The 22,474-nt window shown below is 32.7% G+C and overlaps 2 protein-coding genes across 7 annotated transcripts in view; both read left to right on the top strand.

The window, feature by feature from the left end:
- The window catches only part of LOC119607997 (sphingomyelin phosphodiesterase), a 60,271-nt gene extending 47,606 nt beyond the window's left edge, over window positions 1-12,665 (top strand). For 4 of the 6 annotated variants that reach the window (XM_037962197.1, XM_037962198.1, XM_037962195.1 and 1 more), the window contains 6 exons: window positions 5,090-5,238; window positions 7,515-8,769; window positions 8,825-9,078; window positions 9,143-9,437; window positions 11,500-11,685; window positions 12,098-12,299. In XM_037962197.1, coding sequence (XP_037818125.1) covers window positions 5,163-5,238; window positions 7,515-8,769; window positions 8,825-9,078; window positions 9,143-9,437; window positions 11,500-11,685; window positions 12,098-12,236 — 2,205 coding nt within the window. In that variant the 5' untranslated portion in view covers window positions 5,090-5,162 and the 3' untranslated portion in view covers window positions 12,237-12,299. Of the gene's footprint in view, window positions 1-5,089; window positions 5,239-7,514; window positions 8,770-8,824; window positions 9,079-9,142; window positions 9,438-11,499; window positions 11,686-11,909; window positions 12,300-12,356 lie in introns of those variants that run through there. The other 2 variants (XM_037962199.1, XM_037962200.1) reach the window with 2 other exon arrangements.
- Window positions 12,666-15,596: 2,931 nt separating this feature from the next.
- On the top strand, window positions 15,597-22,060 carry LOC119607999 (WD repeat-containing protein 19). The gene is given in 11 exon segments (XM_037962201.1): window positions 15,597-16,081; window positions 16,150-16,872; window positions 16,928-17,171; window positions 17,854-18,219; window positions 18,279-18,855; window positions 18,910-19,192; window positions 20,014-20,042; window positions 20,045-20,187; window positions 20,249-21,332; window positions 21,391-21,760; window positions 21,819-22,060. Coding segments are annotated over 11 exon segments (4,098 nt in total). The 5' UTR covers window positions 15,597-15,908; the 3' UTR covers window positions 21,925-22,060.
- Window positions 22,061-22,474: the final 414 nt, after the last annotated feature.

Here is a 22,474-nt window from a genome sequence, read left to right as displayed (position 1 = left end):
CAATAGACAAGTCCATAGGCTAGGAAATAGACTAGTTAATAGTTCTATTCCATAGACTAGGCAATAGACTACTCCATAGAATAGTCAATAGACTGGACTAGCCAATAAACTAGTCCATAGACTAAACAATACACTAGTCTGTAGATTAGTCCATAGAATAGGCAATAGGCTAGTCCATAGACTAGGCAATAGACTAGTACATAGGCTAGTTAATACACTAGTTCATAGACTAGTCAATAGACCAGTTCATAGGCTAGTCAATACACTAGTACATATACAAGGCTAGTCCATATACAAGGAAATAGACTAGTCAATAGGCAAGTCCATAGATTATGCAATAGATTTGTCCATAGACTAGGCAATAGACTAGTCCACTGACTAGGAAATATACTAGTCAATAAATTAGTTCATAGACTAAGCAATAGACTACTCCATAAACTAGGCAATAGACCAGTCCACAGACCAGTCAGTAGACTAGTCCATAGACTAGGCAATAGAATTTTCCATAGACTAGTCAATAGACTGAGCTTGATCAGTATATAGTCTTGACTGTATTTCATTCTATATAATTGTTTATAGATCAGACTATAGTCTTGACTACATATGAGTCTATAGTCTTGACAACAGATTACTAGTGATTTGTCTACAGTCTTGACTGTAGATCATTCTATAGTCTTGTTTATAGATCAGTCTATAGTCTGCACTACAGATTAGTATATAGTCTTGACTATCGATTACTAAAGATCAGTCTATAGTTTTGACTATTGATCTGTCTATAGTCTTGACTATGGATTAGAATATAGTCTTGACTATAGATTAGTCTATAGTCTTGACTACAGATTAGTCTATAGTCTTGACTATAGATTACTATAGATCAGTCTATAGTTGTGATTATTGCTCAGCCTTTAGTCTTGACTATAGATTATAATATAGTCTTGACTTTAGATTAGTCTCTAGTCTTGACTTTAGATTAGCATATAGTCTTATCTATAGATCAGCCTTTAGTCTTGACTATATGTAGATCTGTCTATGGTCTTGACAAAAGCTTAGTCTATAGTCTTGACTATAGATTAGTCTATAGTCTTGACTATAGATTAGTCTATAGTCTTGACTATAGATTAGTCTATAGTCTTGACTATAGATTAGTCTATAGTCTTGACTATAGATTAGCCTATAGTCTTAACTATAGATCAGCCTTTAGTCTTGATCTATAGATCTTTCTATAGTCTTGACTATAGATTAATCTATAGTCTTCACTATAGATCAGCCTTCAGTCTTGAATATAGATCTATCTATAGTCTTGGATATAGATCTGTCTATAGTCTTGACTATAGATTAAAATATAGTCTTGACTATACATTCGTATATAGTCTTGACTATAGATTAGTCTATAGTCTTAACTATAGATCTGTCTATAGTCTTGACTATAGATTACAATATAGTCTTTACTATTGATTAGTATATAGTCTTGACTATAGATTAGTCTATAGTCTTGACTATAGATTAGTCTATAGTCTTAACTATAGATCAGCCTTTAGTCTTGCCTATAGATCTGTCTATAGTCTTGACTATAGATTAGAATATAGTCTTGACTACAGATTAGTCGATAGTCTTGACTATAGATTACTATATAACAGTCTATAATTGTGACCATAGATCAGTCTTTAGTCTTGACTGTAGATCTGTCTATAGTCTTGACTATAGATTAGAATTTAATCTTGACTATAGATTAGTCTATAGTCTTGACTATATATCAACCTATAGTCTTGACTATAGATCAACCTATAGTCTTGACTATAGATTAACCTATAGTCTTCACTATAGATTAAGTCATAGACTAGCCTATAGACTACTCCATAGAATAATCAATAGACTAGTCCCTAGACTAGTCATCATTTGATCGTCCTTGTCTGACCCACACATCCTTACTTGTTTCCTTTATATCTCTTGTTTTATTAATTGCATACCATAAACTTAAACTATGTACTTATATATTTCATATATTGTTTTATATATAAAATATCCACTAAATCCAATAAATATCCACAAGAAGATTTAAGCATTTCATTTACATTATCGCCCACTTAAAAATCCTTATAATGTCATTTTTATTGTCTTTTATTCATAAAGTTATTTAAAAGAGGACAAAAAAAAAACAAGAAAAACTAAAAGGATTTTATATCATTAATCAAATATGCATTATTTTAAAAAGCAGTATATGGGAGTTTAATAAAATTTTGTTAAATACATATACATAAATGCAAAATATTGACCTAACTCTTTTACGGTTTTGCCGATCTTTCATTAGTTTTGCTTCTAATTGTAGACCAAACCCCTTAATTTTATTTTTAGTTTATCAAACACTTCTGACATACAAAATTCCTACAATAAACCATCAATAACTTTATTAAGTATATATTTTATAATCTCAAATCTATACTATTTTTGATAAAAGCTCATATATGTTTACACACATTTACGTAATATGTTCATATGTTTGTGTGTATGTATTGTAAAATGCACATAATAACATCTTGTAAATCTCTTCTGATTTATTGTCGTTTTATTTAAACGCTACTGGTTTTTATGGCCCCATATTAACTGAATGACTTTATGGAAATTTATATGAGTTTAAGTCAAAAACAAAATATTGTCAACATAATAAAGGGTGTTTAACAAAAACAATAAACTTTTAATTGACAACACTATTAAAAAGCACAACACATTTTGGAAGATCTTACAATAATAATTGTTAAAATTTTGAAAAATTCCAAAACAATTTCTTAATTTATAATTTTTACACCTTCAAAAAATCACCCTTTATTAGAGTGTGTATTTGTGGGAGAAGCACTATTTATTGCAACATATGCATTGTATGTGTAGTTTTTGTTGCACTACTGGTGCATGTTATTTATTCTTTATAAAATGCATTTTATTTTTGTTTGTTATTCAACACCTGTCATTAATAAAAATTTAGCATGAAAAATATTTAATTATATCCTACACACAACTACAATACAGAGAGTATTATGCGTTTTTGCAAGGATGAGGCCTTTGGTCCCATACAAATGTGATAAAAAAAACACTCAAACACTCTGTAGCCAAAACTATAGGTTGATCTATAATTAAGACTATAAATTGGTTATAGACTGATCTATAGTCAAGACTATAGACTGAAATTTAGTCAAGACTATAGACTGATCTATAGTCAAGACTGTAGACTGATCTATAGTCAAGACTATAGACTGATCTATAGTCAAGACTACAGACTGATCTATTGTCAAGACTATAGATTGATCTATTGTTAAGACTATGGACTGATCTATAATCAAGACTATAGACTGATCTATTGTCAAGGACATAGACTGATCTATAGTCAAGGGCATAAACTGATCTATAGTCAAGACTATAGACTAATCAATAGACAAGATCTATAGTCAAGATTATAGACTGATCTATAGTCAAGACCATAGAGTAATCAATAGTCAAGACTATATATTGATATATAGTCAAGAATATAGACAAACCAACAGCCAAGACCATAGACTGATCTACAACTAAGACTATAGACTGATTCTATAGTCAAGACTATAGACTAATCTATAGTCAAGACTATAGACTAATCTATAGTCAAGACTATAGACTGATCTATAGTCAAGACTATAGACTGATCTATAGTCAAGACTATATACTGATCTATAGTCAAGACTATAGACTGATCTATAGTCAAGACAATAGACTGATCTATAGTCAAGACTATAGACTGATCTATAGTCAAGACTATAGACTGATCTATAGTCAAGACTATAGACTGATCTATAGTCAAGACTATAGACTGATCTATAGTCAAGACTATAGACTAATCTATAGTCAAGACTATAGACTGATCTATAGTCAAGACTATAGACTGATCTATAGTCAAGACTATAGACTAAACTATAGTCAAAACTATAGACTGATATATAGTCAAGACTATAGACTGATCTATAGTCAAGACTATAGACTGATCTATAGTCAAGACTATAGACTGATCTATAGTCAAGACTATAGACTGATCTATAGTCAAGACTATGGACTGATTTATAGTCAAGACTATAGACTGATCTATAGTCAAGACTATAGACTGATCTATAGTCAAGACTATAGACTGATCTATAGTCAAGACTATAGACTGATCTATAGCCAAGACTATAGACTGATCTATAGTCAAGACTATAGACAGATCAATAGTCAAGACGATAGACTGATCTATAGTCCAGACTTATAGATTTTTTTTAAACTTTATTTTCAATTTAGTATAAAAGATATTTAAATATTTTTTTAGAAATTTCAACATTTACATAATTTAATCATATGCATTTCCTATTGGCCATTTCATTTATTTAAACCAACTTTCTTAACAGTCATTTTCTATACACTTCAACTAGAATTAGGTCAATTGGTTTCATTTCATATTGTAATTAATTTTTTTTTTAAATTTACCTTTATTTTTAGTTTTATATGTTTGTTATGCAATTCACTATTAGAATTTGACCAAAGAGGTTTCTATTAAGAAACTTTGATTTCATGACTTTGCACTTTCTAAAAAAGAAAATATTTTTCTTATTTCTAATTTTCATTATATTCTACTCCCTTTTAAACTCTTGCTTTAGATAGCCAAACATCTTGGGCACAAATCTCAAGTGTCTTATGCAACTTCGTTGTTGTTCCTCAATATTGTGTACTTGCCACTGCAACCCAAACTTATTTAAAAAATTTTTCAGTAAAATAGATTTGCCATTATCACATGCAAACCAAAAACAACAGAAAAAAACTTTTCAACGCGCTTAATTACTTGTGTATTTGAGTTTCTTTTTTGTTTCTACGTTTTGTCTCAAGTTTTGACTTCTAATTAAACTTTTGTAATTATTGTCGGTTTGATTCGGTTTTACTGTGGAACTATTGCTAGCGCAACACAAAACATAACAATGCTACGGCAGCAGCATCTACAACCGCATCCCCACAAGAGTATTTTAAATTTTTAATGATTTTTTAATATGAATTTCTTTTTATTCATTCTTTTATTTTTTCTTTTTTCTCGTCTTTTCAGTTTTCTTTTGTGATTTGGATGAAAAATACAAGATCATAACGGCTACTCGAATTTGTTATTGTACAACAACATTATGACCCCAACAAAGACCATCATAATATGGATGGTCATATTTGCATATATGGGCTGGAACCAAATTGGGGTCTTGGGTAAGTAGAGCGATAATATAGGAAGGGGTTTAAAGATATTGTCATTATGTTTGTGACACGTTTAAATATACAGCCATGGCAGCTAATGTACTCAAAACTATAGACTAATATATAGCCAAAGCTATGGACTGATCTTTAGTCAAAGCTATAGACTGATTTATAGTCAAGACTAGAGACTAATATATAGTTAAAACCATGGATTGATCAAGTCAAGACTATAGATTGATCTATAGACTTATATATAGTCAAGACTGTAGTCCAGACTATAGGCTGATCAATAGTCAAGACTATAGACTGATCTATGAACAAGATTATAGAATGATCAATAGTCAAGACTTTAGACCGATCTATAGTCAAGACCATACACTTATCATAGTCAAGCCTATAGACTGATCTATAGTCAAAACTATAGACTGATCTGTAGTCAAGACCATAGACTTATCTATAGTCAAGACTATAGACTGATCTGTAGTCAAGACTATAGACTAATCTGTAGTCAAGACTATAGACTAATCTGTAGTCAAGACTATGGACTGATCTACAGTCAAGACTATAGACTGATCTATAGTCAAGACTATAGACTGATCTATAGTCAAGACCGTAGACTGATCTATAGTCAAGACTGTAGACTAATCTGTAGTCAAGCCTATGGACTAATCTGTAGTCAAGCCTATGGACTGATCTATAGTCAAGACTATAGACTGATCTATAGTCAAGACTATAGACTGATCTATAGTCAAGACTATATACTGATCTATAGTCAAGACTATAGACTGATCTATAGTCAAGACTATAGACTGATCTATAGTCAAGACTGTAGACTGATCTATAGTCAAGACTATAGACTGATCTATAGTCAAGACTATAGACTGATCTATAGTCAAGACTATAGACTGATCTATAGTCAAGACTATAGACTGATCTATAGTCAAGACTATAGACTGATCTATAGTCAAGACTATAGACTGATCTATAGTCAAGACTATAGACTGATCTATAGTCAAGACTATAGACTGATCTATAGTCAAAACTATAGACTGATCTATAGTCAAGACTATAGACTGTTCTATAGTCAAGACTATGGACTGATCTATAGTCAAGACTATAGACTTATCTATAGTCAAGACTATAAACTGATCTATAGTCAAGACTATTGACTTATCTATAGTTAAGACTATAAACTGAGCTATAGTCAAGACTATAGACTGATCTATAGTCAAGACTATTGACTTATCTATAGTTAAGACTATAAACTGAGCTATAGTCAAAACTATAGACTGATCTATAGTCAAGGCTATAGACTGAGCTATAGTCAAGACTATAGACTGATCTATAGTCAAGACTATAGACTGATCTATAGTCAAGACTATAGACTGTTCTATAGTCAAGACTATGTACCGATCTATAGTCTAGACTATAGACTGATCTATAGTCAAGACTATAAACTGATCTATATTCAAGACTATAAACTGATCTATAGTTAACACTATAAACTGAGCTATAGTCAAGACTATAGACTGATCTATAGTTAAGACTATAAACTGAGCTATAGTCAAAACTATAGACTGATCTATAGTCAAGGCTATAGACTGAGCTATAGTCAAGACTACAGACTGATCTATAGTCAAGACTATAGACTGATCTATAGTCAAGACTATAGACTGATCTATAGCCAAGACTATAGACTGATCTATAGTCAAGACTGATCTATATTCGAGACTATAGTCTTAACTATATTCAAGACTATAAAATGTTCTACAGTTTAGACTATAGACTGATCTGAGCTACTGAACTGAGCTATAGTCAAAACTATAGACTGATCTATAGTCAAGGTTATAGACTGATCTATAGTCAAGACTATAGACTGATATATAGTCAAGATTATAGACTGATCTATAGTTAAGACTATAGACTGATCTATAGTCAAGACTATAGACTGATCTATAGTCAAGCCTATAGACTGATCCATATTCGAGACTATAGTCTTAACTATATTCAAGACTATAAAAAGTTCTACAGTTTAGACTATAGACTGATCTATAGTCAAGACTAACCCTTAATCAAGGCTAATGACTAATATTTAGTCAAGATTAAAAACTGATCTATAGTCAAAACTACAAATTGATCTATAGTTAAGAATATAGACTGATCTGCAGTTAAGACTATAGACTGATTTACAATCAAAACTATATACTGATTATAGTCTGTTCCACCGACATTATCGAATATTGCCATTATCCTATTCTTAAATTAAATTCTTCCATTTTCTTTTCTAGGTTTTCCAACTCTACACAATTTCCGACGCCAGGTGGTAAATTGGACACAACCCGAAGATGAATGGGAAATCCTTTCGTTACCACGTAGCATAACACCTCATGTAGAGCTTAAACACTATGACAATCGCACAAATGCCGAACCCTCGGAAAAAGATGACGAAGAGTTCCTCGAACGTCTAAGAAAACTGAAAAATCGAACATCTACCTCTCGCATGTTGTGGTACGGCGATAATACACCCGATGGTCTGGCCTATCCACCATTTGTCGATAAAGCTTTAAAACTGCTAAATCTAAAGCAGGTTTCCTATGAAATCGAAAATAGTCTTTTATCCAAAGTATCGTGTACGGCCTGTAAGGCAGGAGCAGGTCTACTCTTGCACTATATACACACGGGCAAGTCAGAACAGGAAATCATTAAAATGATTTATCAGTTTTGCGCTAATCTCAATATACAAAGCCCACGGGTATGTGAGGGTGTTTCCAGTTTGTTTGGCACAGAGGTGGTGTATGTTTTACAGCGCACTACTCTTAGTCCCGATGAGATTTGTAGTTTTGTTATAGGAGATGGTTGTGAAGATATCTATAATCCTTATCATGAATGGGAAGTTATATTCCCACCAGTACCTAAACCGCCAGTACTAGAGCTACCAGTACCTAAAGAGGGTGCTCCTTTCTTTAAAGTTTTGCATATATCCGATACTCATTACGATCCTCATTATGTTGAGGGTTCGAATGCCGATTGTAATGAACCTCTGTGCTGCCGTTTGAGTAGCGGTAGACCCTCAAATCCCAATGCAGCTGCCGGTAAATGGGGTGATTATCGTAAGTGCGATACCCCTAAAAGAACTGTCGACAACATGCTCTCCCATATTGCTGATACTCATAATGATATTGATTATATATTATGGACTGGTGATCTGCCCCCGCATGATGTTTGGAATCAAACGAAACAGGAAAATTTGGAAATTATTAAAGAAACTGTTAAACAAATGACTGAGAAATTCCCTGGTGTACCTATTTTCCCAGCTCTGGGTAATCATGAAAGTGCACCTGTCAATAGTTTCCCCCCACCTTATGTTAATCAAGTGGAAAATTCAATATCTTGGCTTTATGATGAATTAGATGTGCAATGGCGCAGATGGTTGCCTCAAAGTGTTTCGCATACCATACGCAGAGGAGCTTTCTATTCGGTTTTAGTTAGACCCGGTTTTCGTATTATATCTCTTAATATGAATTATTGTAATAATAAGAACTGGTAAGTTGTTTGTCATTTGGAACTCTCTACAGATTTTGATAATCTTTACTTATAGGTGGTTACTTTTAAACTCCACTGATCCCGCCACTGAACTGCAGTGGTTCATTTACGAACTTCAAAGTGCCGAATTCTCCAATGAAAAGGTACATGTTATTGGTCATATACCACCCGGGCATTCAGATTGTTTAAAGGTGTGGTCCCGCAACTTCTATAAAATCATCTCACGTTATGAGAACACTATAATGGCACAATTCTATGGTCATACTCACTACGATGAATTTGAAATGTTCTATGATCCTCATGATTTGGGTAAGTATTTGCCAAGATTAGGGTTAAACAAATTTGAATTAAAAAAAAATATTTTCTTTTCTAGGACACTCCAATAACATTGCCTATATTGGCCCCTCCGTTTCACCCTATTATGATTTAAATCCTGGCTATCGTATTTACTATGTGGATGGTGATCATGATACCACTACTCGCCTTGTGGTTGATCACGAATCTTGGATTATGAATTTGAAGGAGGCCAATTTATATGATTATCCTATTTGGTATAAATTGTATACGGCTAGAGCTGCTTATAATATGAAAGCTTTGAGACCTGTGGACTGGGATAATTTGATAAATGAGCTGACGCATAATCAAGAGTTATTTGATTTGTATTATAAGTAAGTTTTGGAATGGATAACCTTTATATCATTATGGTATAGAACCTTTGCAGTCTTATGACTATATAGAACTGTACCTTGGGAAACCCTTAAAGGGAAAATCTAGAGGGGCCAAGTAACAAGTATTGATCTCTACTGCTAACGGTTAACGAAGAACGAAACAATGATGTCACCATATTAGTCAGTATGATCTTAGGCGGGTGCTCCATCGAGCTTCAACGAAGTTTGTTCCAACATAATGTCTGCGAATGTCCGATTTCTTGCGCATGTAGAGGAATTGCCTGTTTTGAAGACCCTTCGTTGTGCAGGTGTTTTCAGATTGAAATCAAACTTAATAGTCCAATCATGATGAAATCTTAACCGTTCAATTGCTAAGAAAAACTTTAGCGAACTCCTCCTATCATTTGATTACATTATAACCACTAAAATTCTCGCTGGATCATCGGAATATTTTCTCAACAAACTCAGCTGATTTGGACGATTGAAACATCCATGATACTGAACATTCTTAGCGGAGTGTTAACGGAACTTTCGAACGTCATTGGTTGTATAGTCTTTGGAAGATTGTTGCTAATCTAGGGCACTAAACGTTAGAGATACGACTATCATGGAATTACGATAAAGCGTGACAATCTTATCGATGCAATTGCCATAGACTTTGGGAACTAGTCCCATTTCTTGATCACGGCAATTCCTACCAACTAAGCTACTTTTGAACACTTCACATTACATCCACAAAAGTTCTTACAGGATCAAAATAAGGTTTCGGAATATTTTCCTAACAAACTGAGCTATTTGGACGATTGGACCATCCATGATACCTAACCTTCTTAGCAGTGTGTTAATTAAACTTTCGAACGTCTTTCGTTGTATAGCCTTTGGAAGGACATAATGATCTGTGTGATGATCCTTACCCATCGAGTTGGAGATGTTGCTTGTTTGTTCACTTGACTTGGAAACTAAACGTTGGAAAGTTGACTTAAAGGATCACTGGTAATCATTTTTATAAAGTGTTGGTTGCTCAGCTGGAATCTTGGCCATACATTTCTGAGAAAATGTATCTTCTGATCCCATCCAATAATTTTATCTCTTTTGCGAAGTTTCATCTACTACTTCCGAATTCTTGACCGATCTGACATCCTGTTGATATATAGAGCATAGAATAGTCTTGATATTTTGAAAAAAGAAAGGATCATTTTTAGACGATTCGCTTTTTTCTGTCTGAAATCGATTTGGTTGGTTGGTTGGTTTTCAGATTGCAAAGGTTCATAGGGCGGGTCCTTTTGGTCCCTTTCCGATACCTGTAAGTAGATTAAGAGAGAAAGGAAGAATAGGAAAGAGGAAGTTGTAGTAAGAGATTAGAGTTGGTGGCAATGAAATGAGAGATTTAAGAGATTAATAGTTAAAAGACAAAAGAGGAAAATTAAGACAGAGACAGAAAGGGATAGTGAATAAATTTAGAGGGAGAGAGTCTTAGATTCGAAGTGCTACTGATCAGGGCTGTTGGAGTTTGTTTTACCAAACTAAACGCAATGATAAAGGCGTTTAGGTTATCTAGTTTAATTCCAGATAACTCTAAAGTTTCCTCCAAAAATCGATGTTCCAGATATCAGAGTCGGATATCCCCTAATGCTGGATGGTGATATTGATTCCTCTTCTTCGTTATCTTGGTGGCTTCTGCCGTCATCATCGTTAGGTATTTCAAATTTACTGTTTCCTATAATGACAGCTATCACTTTGCTGAGTTAGGATCGACTTTGTTTCAGAAGATAATCCGAGCGCTCTTTATCAAGCTTCGGCCATATCTTTCTCGTTGGAAGGCTAGGTAAGGAATAAATAAACGTTTTTATGGCTTTCCAAGCACTTTGATCTTGTGCTTGTTGTCTCCAGTACATAATACTTGGTTCTTCCAGCGGAGTCTCGGACTTTTTTTGTCTGCCCTTTTCGGAAACAGCTTTAATCTTCGATTAATTGAAAAACTGACACGATAACAATACGAATGACTCGGTTAAAGACTATATTTTATAATTTCTAAAATGTTTATCTTTCTATATCATTCCAGAAACTATTGGAAGAACTCCCCCGTAAGACCCACATGTGACTCGGAGTGTCGAAAGCGAATCTTGTGTGATGCCAAGAGTGGACGTTCACACGATCGTCGTCACTTCTGCTCGGCTCTAGAGGCTAAAGTAGACGATGTATCGGGTAAATCATGGAAATCATGGTTCTATCGTGGTCTTAGTAATTCGTACGTACTTTTAACCTAAAACTAATTACTCTCTGTTTGTGATGTTCAATAGTTTTAAGGAAACCGATATTAATTGGCTAAAAGGTGTTATGTTATATAATATTAAGTTTAACAAACACAAGTTTTATTTCACTGCTTACTAATCTGGGTTTAAAGAAGACATTTTTTTAATATATGTATAAAAAAAATTAAAAAAATAAAAATTTTAAATATTTTCATTATAGGGTTGCCAACACTTTGAGTTTAGCACGCCATATTATATAAATTTTAAAAGATTTTAAAAACGTAAATTTATAGCTGCACTCATTTTCACTCATAATTGGTTTATTTTAAGTTAAAAAATTTATAATTATAAATATTTTGGTAATGGTTTATTTTGTACAATTAACAAATTTTACTGCTAACTTAACAGTGGCCTGATAGCACTTGATCTAAATAAGGATAAACATCTGCTATACAAAACTAATGAGCAAACCCAGGCCGAGGAACACAATGGAATTGAAACCACCACCGAGTGGCAGGTGCCGGATGTTATTATATCTTATGGTTAATTTTATGTAAATGATACACGGTTTTGGTTTAATATTTGTTTAAATAAATGTTATTCAATTTTAGGCAAAAATTGTTTTATTTAATTTATTTATTACTTTTTTCCCCCTCAACAATTTTAGCTACAGTTTACTTACTTCCATTGCTTATTTACCCAAATATTTAATGGGCTATGGCTGAGCTCACTGCCCTTCTACAGAAAGAATTTTCCTGAGAAAAGCTGCTGCTGCTACAAGACTTCCTTTAATTGTTGCTATGTACAATTAATTGAATTGTTTAATTAGTTCAAAAACCTTATTTTTTTCTATTATTAACTTAATTTTAAGGAAAAATTTTAAAAATACTTAACACACACACACATCAGGTTTAATAATTATATTAATTATGTGATAATTTTCTTAAAATTAAATATTAATAAATGAATTGTTTAATTGTTTCATTTTTATTTTTAAGTATTTTGTTATTAAGTTATTTACTTTATATTTAGTTGTTATTATTTAAATTTATATAAAGTGCAATTTTCTCATTTTATTTCTTTATCATTTGTTTTCTTTTGCTTTTACATTTCAAAATTATTTTTCTTTTTTCTTCTAAAAGAATAAAAGTCATATTTTAAGTCGAATTATTTTTTCTTGCATTTTCATTATTATCACCAGTTTTAAATATATATATATATTATTTTAATTTAATTAAGTAATAATATTTTTTTGTTAATAAATAAATAACATTTTTAAGAAATAATAAGTAATCAAAATCAGACTAAAAATGTAATGTGTCAGAGCAGGACAAACCTGTAAAAGTGTGGTATAGTTAGTATGTTCCACTTGCTAAAGTCCCCTTTACACGAGCACACAAGTAATATGATCTGTTTTGTTAAAGGGTACGAGTGGGATCGTGTAAATACAATATATAATGAAACCATTACACATGGCTCTCTTCATTTTTTGAAATGATTCAGAACATATACAAAGAAAGTGAAACAGTTGATTCCACCTTACTTTGTTATTGTTTTATACCAATCGTGTGAACACAAAAAATATAAATCATGCGTCTTTTATTCTCCGTTTTATAATACGGATGGAATTTCATTTTACTTTTTCGTAAAGTGTGATCGTGTAAAGGGACCGTTATTGTTGGAATCCCCATCAGAGAACTTAAGTGGCAACTATCTAGTAAAATTGGTTGCCTCTGCATTAAGCGTTGGTCATAAGCCTTCCATAGTTTTACCCCGGAATATATGCGAGACCATGGGTTAGTTAGTTAGTAGTTAGTTAGTTAGTTAGTTAGTTAGTTAGTTAGTTAGTTAGTTAGTTAGTTAGTTAGTTAGTTAGTTAGTTAGTTAGTTAGTTAGTTAGTTAGTTAGTTAGTTAGTTAGTTAGTTAGTTAGTTAGTTAGTTAGTTAGTTAGTTAGTTAGTTAGTTAGTAGTTAGTAGTTAGTTAGTTAGTAGTTAGTTAGTTAGTTAGTTAGTTAGTAGTTAGTAGTTAGTTAGTTAGTTAGTTAGTTAGTTAGTTAGTAGTAGTTAGTTAGTTAGTTAGTTTAGTTAGTTAGTTAGTTAGTTAGTTAGTTAGTTAGTTAGTTAGTTAGTTAGTTAGTTAGTTAGTTAGTTAGTTAGTTAGTTAGTTAGTTAGTTAGTTAGTTAGTTAGTTAGTTAGTAGTTAGTTAGTTAGTTAGTAGTTAGTTAGTTAGTTAGTTAGTTAGTTAGTTAGTTAGTTAGTTAGTTAGTTAGTTAGTTAGTTAGTTAGTTAGTTAGTTAGTTAGTTAGTTAGTTAGTTAGTTAGTTAGTTAGTTAGTTAGTTAGTTAGTAGTTAGTTAGTTAGTTAGTTAGTTAGTAGTTAGTTAGTTAGTTAGTTAGTTAGTTAGTTAGTTAGTTAGTTAGTTAGTTAGTTAGTTAGTTAGTTAGTTAGTTAGTTAGTTAGTTAGTTAGTTAGTTAGTTAGTTAGTTAGTTAGTTAGTTAGTTAGTTAGTTAGTTAGTTAGTTAGTTAGTTAGTTAGTTAGTTAGTTAGTTAGTTAGTTAGTTAGTTAGTTAGTTAGTAGTTAGTTAGTTAGTTAGTTAGTTAGTTAGTTAGTTAGTTAGTTAGTTAGTTAGTTAGTTAGTTAGTTAGTTAGTTAGTTAGTTAGTTAGTTAGTTAGTTAGTTAGTTAGTTAGTTAGTTAGTTAGTTAGTTAGTTAGTTAGTTAGTTAGTTAGTTAGTTAGTTAGTTAGTTAGTTAGTTAGTTAGTTAGTTAGTAGTTAGTTAGTTAGTTAGTTAGTTAGTTAGTTAGTTAGTTAGTTAGTTAGTTAGTTAGTTAGTTAGTTAGTTAGTTAGTAGTTAGTTAGTTAGTTAGTTAGTTAGTTAGTTAGTTAGTTAGTAGTTAGTTAGTTAGTTAGTTAGTAGTTAGTTAGTTAGTTAGTAGTTAGTTAGTAGTTAGTTAGTTAGTTAGTTAGTAGTTAGTTAGTTAGTTAGTTAGTTAGTTAGTTAGTTAGTTAGTTAGTAGTTAGTTAGTTAGTTAGTTAGTTAGTTAGTTAGTTAGTTAGTTAGTTAGTTAGTTAGTAGTTAGTTAGTTAGTTAGTTAGTTAGTTAGTTAGTTAGTTAGTTAGTTAGTTAGTTAGTTAGTTAGTTAGTTTTTAATTGTTTGCTATTGTAAAGTATTTATATATAAATGTTATCGATTACGCTTATCAAAGACACTTTTTATCGATTTAATTTTACATTGACTACCAGATGGCGCAGTGAGTGAGACATGTCTCACCTATATTAATGATGTATTTCACGAAATATAGATGGCGTAATATAACATAATATTATCAAAAAATTAATTTCTTCAATAAACGAGATGCTTCTGCTGTGCACAGAAAAGTCGTTTAAACTGCTCACAGGAAAATCGTTTTTTATATGTGCTGCAGGAAGTTGAAATCGCCCTAGGATAATGCAGCTGAAACCTGCCCATAAGAAATACCCGTGTTTGTGTGCGTGCGCAGCCAAGTCTGCTAGGCCGCAGCAGTTTTTGAAACACTCTGAATTTGCAAACCAATTTGCGTGAAGATAAAGTTGACTTTTGAAGAAGAGTCGACTATCTTTACAGAAAAAGCAAATAAAAATCGAAAAAAGTTGAAAATAATAAAAAAGAACTATTAAAATATTTATAAACTGCAAAGTTTTTATGAGATAAATAACAACTGAACAAAAGTGAGGTTAAGTTAAATCATCAATCACGGCAATATATTTGATATTTCTACTACAATTTTGTGGCCTGCGTAACTTTTGCGGCGTTCAACACACAAACACGTACATTTTTTACGGGAGATTTTTTCTCACTACATATAAAAAAAGTGAATTTTTGCTCAACTTTGCAAATTTGTTAAAATAGTAGAGATGTATTTTTTAGAAATGAATATATTTGTTAACGAAAAGTCGTAATTGACAACACTGAACCACCTGTTGTTATGGAAACGCGAACAAAACAAAAGCCATGAAAGAAACAAAACAAAACACCGCAAAAAACCAATTATAGAATTTTTCCTCAGTATTTTTTTATGTGGTGCATTTTCTAAAACATTTTCCAACTAACAATGATGAACAACGCATAAACTTGTATGGATGAAAGTGTATTTTGTATATGGACAAATTAGTGCAATTGAAAATCATAGAATTAAGAAGAAAAACGCAGAAACACGCACAGTCTCAGCGTAAAAATGTCTTTTGAGAAAGTGTTGTACAAATATGAGGAACCCCATGGACCCGGAGATGTTTATTTTATATGGCAAAAGGGTGTACAGGGAGCACTATTGGCCACAACCGGATCTGATGGTACGGTGGCTGTATTTAACAGACAAGGACAAATGGTGGAGAGAATAACACTGCCGGGGTAAGTAGACAAATTTGTAGGAAAATTAATGAATAATTAAAATATCGATTACTTGGTTAATTTTACAGTTTGTGCTCGGGTTTTGCCTGGGATAATGAAGGTGAAGTTTTAGGCATTATTACTGCCTCCTCGCCTGTCATAACTATATGGAATGCCTCTACGCAACAGAAACTTTCCGTTGAATCTGGCCTAAGGGATCCCTTGTCCTGTATTATATGGTCTAAGCAAGAACAAATCATGGCAGTAGGCACTGCCCGTGGCAATTTGGCCATTTACAATCATAAAACCAACAAGCGAATACCCGTTTTGGGTAAACATTCCAAACGCATTAATTGTGGTGCCTGGTCAGCGCAAAATCTTTTAGCTTTGGGTTCCGATGACAAAACCTTTTCTCTCAGCAATGAGGAGGGTGATTCCATGCGTGTAGTGCAATTAAGGGATGTACCCAGCGATATGTATTTTGCCGAAATGGCCAATGAAGATCGCATAAGTGGTGATAATGCCATTAGTATGATTATAGGTAAGCGTACCTTGTATCTATACTATTTACCCGAACCGGATACACCCACTGAATTGGGTTTTCAAAGTCGTTATGGTTCTTTACTGCAACACAAATGGTTCGGTGACGGCTATATACTGTTGGGTTTCTCCAATGGTCATGTTGTGGCCATTTCCACACATCCCAAAGATATTGGCCAAGAGTTGTGGCAAGTTAAAAATCACAAAGAACTGCTTACTGGTTTGGCGTATTGTCCGGCTTTGGAAATTGTTGCCTCATGTGGTGATGATAAGTATGTGGGAGTGTTATCTATTTAAATATCAAGTGTAATTATTTTGTTTTTTTAGCATTAAAATACATTCCATTACAAATTTACATGAAACGGAAAAAATTATCACTGTACCCGATCATTCGGGTGTACAAATGATTGATTGGTCGGCGGATGGTCAACTGATGTCGGTTACCACTATGACGGGTTCGGTATTTATTTATGTTACCAAACTTCCTAGTCTGCATGCAGTATCAGCTCCCCGAATAGCTATTTTAAGCAGTTTAGCCGAAGTATCCATTTATGTTTATTCTCCCGATAAGGTGAGTGAGAAACATTCGATATTTGAAAATTTTGAGTTTTTCAAAATTCTCAAATATCGATTATTTTCGATATTCAAAAATTTCAATATGTGTTCGAAAATTTTGTTTATTAAACTTCGAATATTTTCGATATTTAAAAATTGTTGATTATTTTTGATATTCGAAAATTCCATTAATTAATTAAATTCGAAAATTTCGATTATTTTCAATATTCGAAAATTTTCTTATTTTCCATATTCGGAAATTCCATTATTTTCGATATTCGAAAATTCCGTTATTTTCGATATTCGGAAATTCCATTATTTTCGATATTCGAAAATTCCGTTATTTTCGATATTCGAAAATTTCATTATTTTCGATATTCGAAAATTTTCTTATTTTCGATATTCGAGAATTTGGAATACATATTTCCGATTTTTAAATTGTTGTCGATATTCGAAAATTTTGTTATTTTCGATATTCGAAAATTTCCTTAATTTTACATGTTCGAAAATTTTAAATAAATTATTATATATTTTAGAAAAATTTTAAATATTTGAAAATTTCGAACTTATTTTTAGAAAAATTTCGATTTTTCCTTTTTCGATATTCGGAAAGTTTGTTTTATAGTCAAACATTTAGAGTCTTTCAATAGAATTTATTTGTTAACCGATTTCCATTATCTTCTATGTCTTCATTCCAGTCTAAACCACTGCCCTATCGACAAAGTCTCGAAACGGAACCAAATGTTTTAGCAATTGGTCCATATCATCTGGCATCTTGTGTAGATAAACATGTCTGGTTTTATGATTTAGGTAAAAGTCTAGGAGATCAGCCACAACCTTTAAGTGAAAGAGACTTCTCACAGACGGTGGAAGACATAAAACTAAATGCAGATTATTGTGCAGTCTTCTGTCCACCACAACTAATGCTACAAGCTATTGTCACAGACAATCCCAATGTAAAAGACAAATTAATGCAAATGTTTCCGAATGCAGTGCCTACATTAAATGATGCTGTTATCACGTGTTTTGGACTAACGCAGGAATATCTAATATTTGCTACAGATGTAAGAAATGTTCTCGGATTAATCAAATTATATTTTTAATTTAAATTTTCTATAAACAGATTGGCCATCTAGTGTATTTTTCTTTGGAAAAATGGGAAATCTGCACCATGTATCGCCACAATATGGGCTTGACAAAAATGTTTACCGATAACGAGGGCACAAAATTAATTTTTATCGATGATCATGGCCAGGGTTATGTTTTCTTGCCCGCCTTAGAAGAGGCCATATTAATAGCAGACTTTCCCAAAAACTGTTTGGTTTGTTTGTGGGATTTGGCGCAACCTAACCATTTTATCAGCTACGATGGCAAATTGGTTTATACTCATGTATTTGTACGCTATTCCGTTTATGGTAAACACACTTTAAAGGCAGGAGAAACGAAGTTAAATGTCTCACAGATACCTTTAATGTTGTGTGATGGTGAAATGGTTTTACACATAGATGGTGGTCAATATGCTACACAATCTTTGGCCACTCACTTGGTATTACCCGGTACTAGTCAAAATGGTAATTTAAAGAATTTCTTGAATTTACGCAAATATTCAGAGGCTTTTAAGGTGTGCGATAGGATTAATTTAAAGGGTTCTTGGATGGAATTTGCCAAGCAGGCTTTGGAAGATTTGGAACCTACTACAGGTTTGTATATCTAGTATATGTTGAGGCTACAATTATTGTTTAATTTCTTTTCAGCTTTGAGGGCTTATCGCAAAATTGGTGATGTGTCTATGGTTAATGTTTTGGAGGATATACGCTATTTGGAGGATGTTTATTTAATAAGCGGTTTTTGTTGTCTTCTACTGGAGAAATACGAAGAAGCCAAAGAGTTTTTCTTAAAAGGCTCCTATACCAAAGATGCTTTAGATATTTGCCGTGATCTTTTGCAATGGGAACAGGCTTTGTTGTTGGCTCATAAATACGAACCGAATGAGGTACCATTTATAGCACGTGAATATGCCCAGCAATTGGAATTTAAGTAAGTATTTGAATGAGTAGATAGACAGATAGATAGATAGATAGATAGATAGATAGATAGATAGATAGATAGATAGATAGATAGATAGATAGATAGATAGATAGATAGATAGATTAGATAGATAGATAGATAGATAGATAGATAGATAGATAGATAGATAGATAGATAGATAGATAGATAGATAGATAGATAGATAGATAGATAGATAGATAGATAGATAGATAGATAGATAGATAGATAGATAGATAGATAGATAGATAGATAGATAGATAGATAGATAGATAGATAGATAGATAGATAGATAGATAGATAGATAGATAGATAGATAGATAGATAGATAGATAGATAGATAGATAGATAGATAGATAGATAGATAGTAGATAGATAGATAGATAGATAGATAGATAGATAGATAGATAGATAGATAGATAGATAGATAGATAGATAGATAGATAGATAGATAGATAGATAGATAGATAGATAGATAGATAGATAGATAGATAGATAGATAGATAGATAGATAGATAGATAGATAGATAGATAGATAGATAGATAGATAGATAGATAGATAGATAGATAGATAGATAGATAGATAGATAGATAGATAGATAGATAGATAGATAGATAGATAGATAGATAGATAGATAGATAGATAGATAGATAGATAGATAGATAGATAGATAGATAGATAGATAGATAGATAGATAGATAGATAGATAGATAGATGGATTGAAGAATGGATGGATGGATAGTGGGAATTCATTACACTATGTCGGGCTGACAGATTAGAAGACCCACTAATACTTTTCCTTCTCTTTTAGTGGCAACTACGCTGATGCTTTATATCACTACGAAAAGGTTACAAAGAGGATTTGATTGATAACACCGAAATACAACAATTAGTTAATACCTCTCCAGAGTATGAAGAACATGTGCGTCTATGTAAAATGGGTATAGCCAGGACATCCATAAGAGCAGGTGATTTTAGAAGAGGGGTAAGTATAATCAAAGCAAAACATTAGGCAATCACTATACAATAAAATTTTCTCCCTTTAGATCCAATATGCTGTCGAACTCAATGACAAACAATTGCTTTACGACTGTGCTGAGCTGTTAGCCACCGTAGGACACATAACCGAGACAGCCGGCCTTTACGAACGTGGTGAATACTACGATGAGGCCTGCTCACATTATATCGCACTCAAAATGTGGAATAAAGCCAATCAAATTTTACCAAATGTAAAATCTACCAAATTACATGCTTTATATGCAAAAGCCAAAGAATCAGATGGTCAATTTGAAGAGGCCATAAATAGTTATCGCATAGCAGGAGATTTAGATGCTTGTGTGCGTATCTACCTCGATCATTTGTGTGATCCGCATGCAGCATCGGAAATTGTCTTAGAATCACGCTCTATGGAAAGTGCTAAACTATTGGCGAAATTCTATCAGAAAATCGGTGATATAGAACAGGCTTTACAGTTCCTGGTTTTATGTGGCTGTGTGGAGGAAGCTTTCTCTCTAGCCCAGAGGCATAATAAACTTAAACGACATGGTGAATTGCTGGAGAGATATGAAAATGCTAAATCTAGTGATTATTTGGCTTTGGCTCAGTATTTTGAGGGAGAAAAGTATACTTTGTTGGCGGGAAAATATTACTTTTTGGCACGCGAATTTACCAAAGCCTTAAGGTTTCTTTTAAAAGCCTCCTCCTTTAGTAATGAAGAATCTCAGGCCTTATCTATGGCCATAGATTGTGTGGCCACTTCGAATAATGAACAGCTGGCTACTCAGCTTATAGAGTTTTTATTGGGTGAAGTAGATGGTTCACCCAAAGATCCTCGCTATTTGTTTAGACTGTATATGGCGCGACGGCACTATAAAGATGCTGCTAAAACCGCAGTCATAATAGCCAACCAAGAGCAGTTATCTGGCAACTATAAAGCGGCTAGAGATTTGTTATATTCCATGTATCAGGAACTAAGGCGTAATAATCTTTCGGTAACAGCCGAAATGAGACATAATTTAATATTATTGCACCGTTATACTTTAGTGAGAATCCATGTAAAACTGGGTAATCATTTGCTGGCTGCTAAATTGCTGGTTCAAGTAGCGGCCAATATATCACAGTTTCCTTTGCGTAAGTTTTTAAAGGAATTTTAGGTGAAGTTGTAATTAACGATTGTTTTTAATTACAGATATTGTACCCATCTTAACCTCCACCGTTATAGAATGTCATCGTTCTGGCTTAAAAAAGTCCGCATTTATGTATGCCTCCATGTTAATGCGTCCGGAGTATCGCAATAGTCTCGACTCGCGATATGCTAAAAAGATAGAGTCAATAGTACGCAAGGCCCCCAAAGGTATTAAAAACTTTCGTGATGAAATCGATGATGAGACCATGGAATGTCCCATCTGTGATACAAATCTACCCAATATGGAGGTGACTTGTTATAGTTGTAAGACCACATTACCCATTTGTATTGCCACCGGCCAGCATATAATCAAACAGCATATGACCTCGTGCCCTTCGTGTGATTTTCCCTGTTTTAGAGCGGAAATGGAAAAGTAAGTTTTTTAATAAAAATTTAAAACATAGTTTAATCTGTTATCCTTTTAATTCCAGTATTTTATCTGAGCTTAACGAATGTCCCATGTGTGAAGAAAATGTTGATCCTCAAAATCTTTTGGATGTTGAAGATATACGTCCTTATATATTGGCTTCTTCTTAGTAAATTGTTTCGTGACTGGCATAAATATTTTACAGATAGTATCTCAATTTTTTTAGTACTTAGTATTTATTATATATTTTTTGCGTAATTTTTTTTTAGTTTAAGCTAATTCAATTGACACCAAATATAAGTTAAGTATAGCAATTTTAATTTTAATCAAATTGTTTCCTTTGGGATACCTGTAAAGGGTATGTGTCAGGGTATTAAAACTCCTTAACCGAACAACTTGTCGATTATTCCTCCAGATGTTCTCGGATGAGTCCATTTAATCTAGTAAAAAGTAGTCAAACCAGGGCCGTACAGACAGAGAAAGTAACTGATGTTCCCTTTTAACACTTATTCTTGGCCACTTCTACAGAAGTCGTTAAAAAGTGACCAAAGTAATATAACTTAACTGAAGTTGGAAGGCTTTTTTTTGTGGAACTGAAACCTAAATACCTATTACCAACTTTACTCTGCCTTTGAATAGCCATAACCTGGACTGAGAAACATCCTTCCGTCAACTATAACTAAATTCTTGATTTCCTTCTCACTCCTCTATTGACGCGCT

The sequence above is a fragment of the Lucilia sericata genome, unplaced genomic scaffold (genome assembly GCF_015586225.1).
Source record: "Lucilia sericata isolate MDLA Ls3-8-SP2 unplaced genomic scaffold, ASM1558622v1 Contig000772F_arrow, whole genome shotgun sequence".
Classification (NCBI taxonomy): Eukaryota; Metazoa; Arthropoda; class Insecta; order Diptera; family Calliphoridae; genus Lucilia; species Lucilia sericata.
The sequence above is the reverse complement of the archived record's forward strand: the minus strand, read 5'-3'. Positions and strand labels throughout refer to the sequence as shown.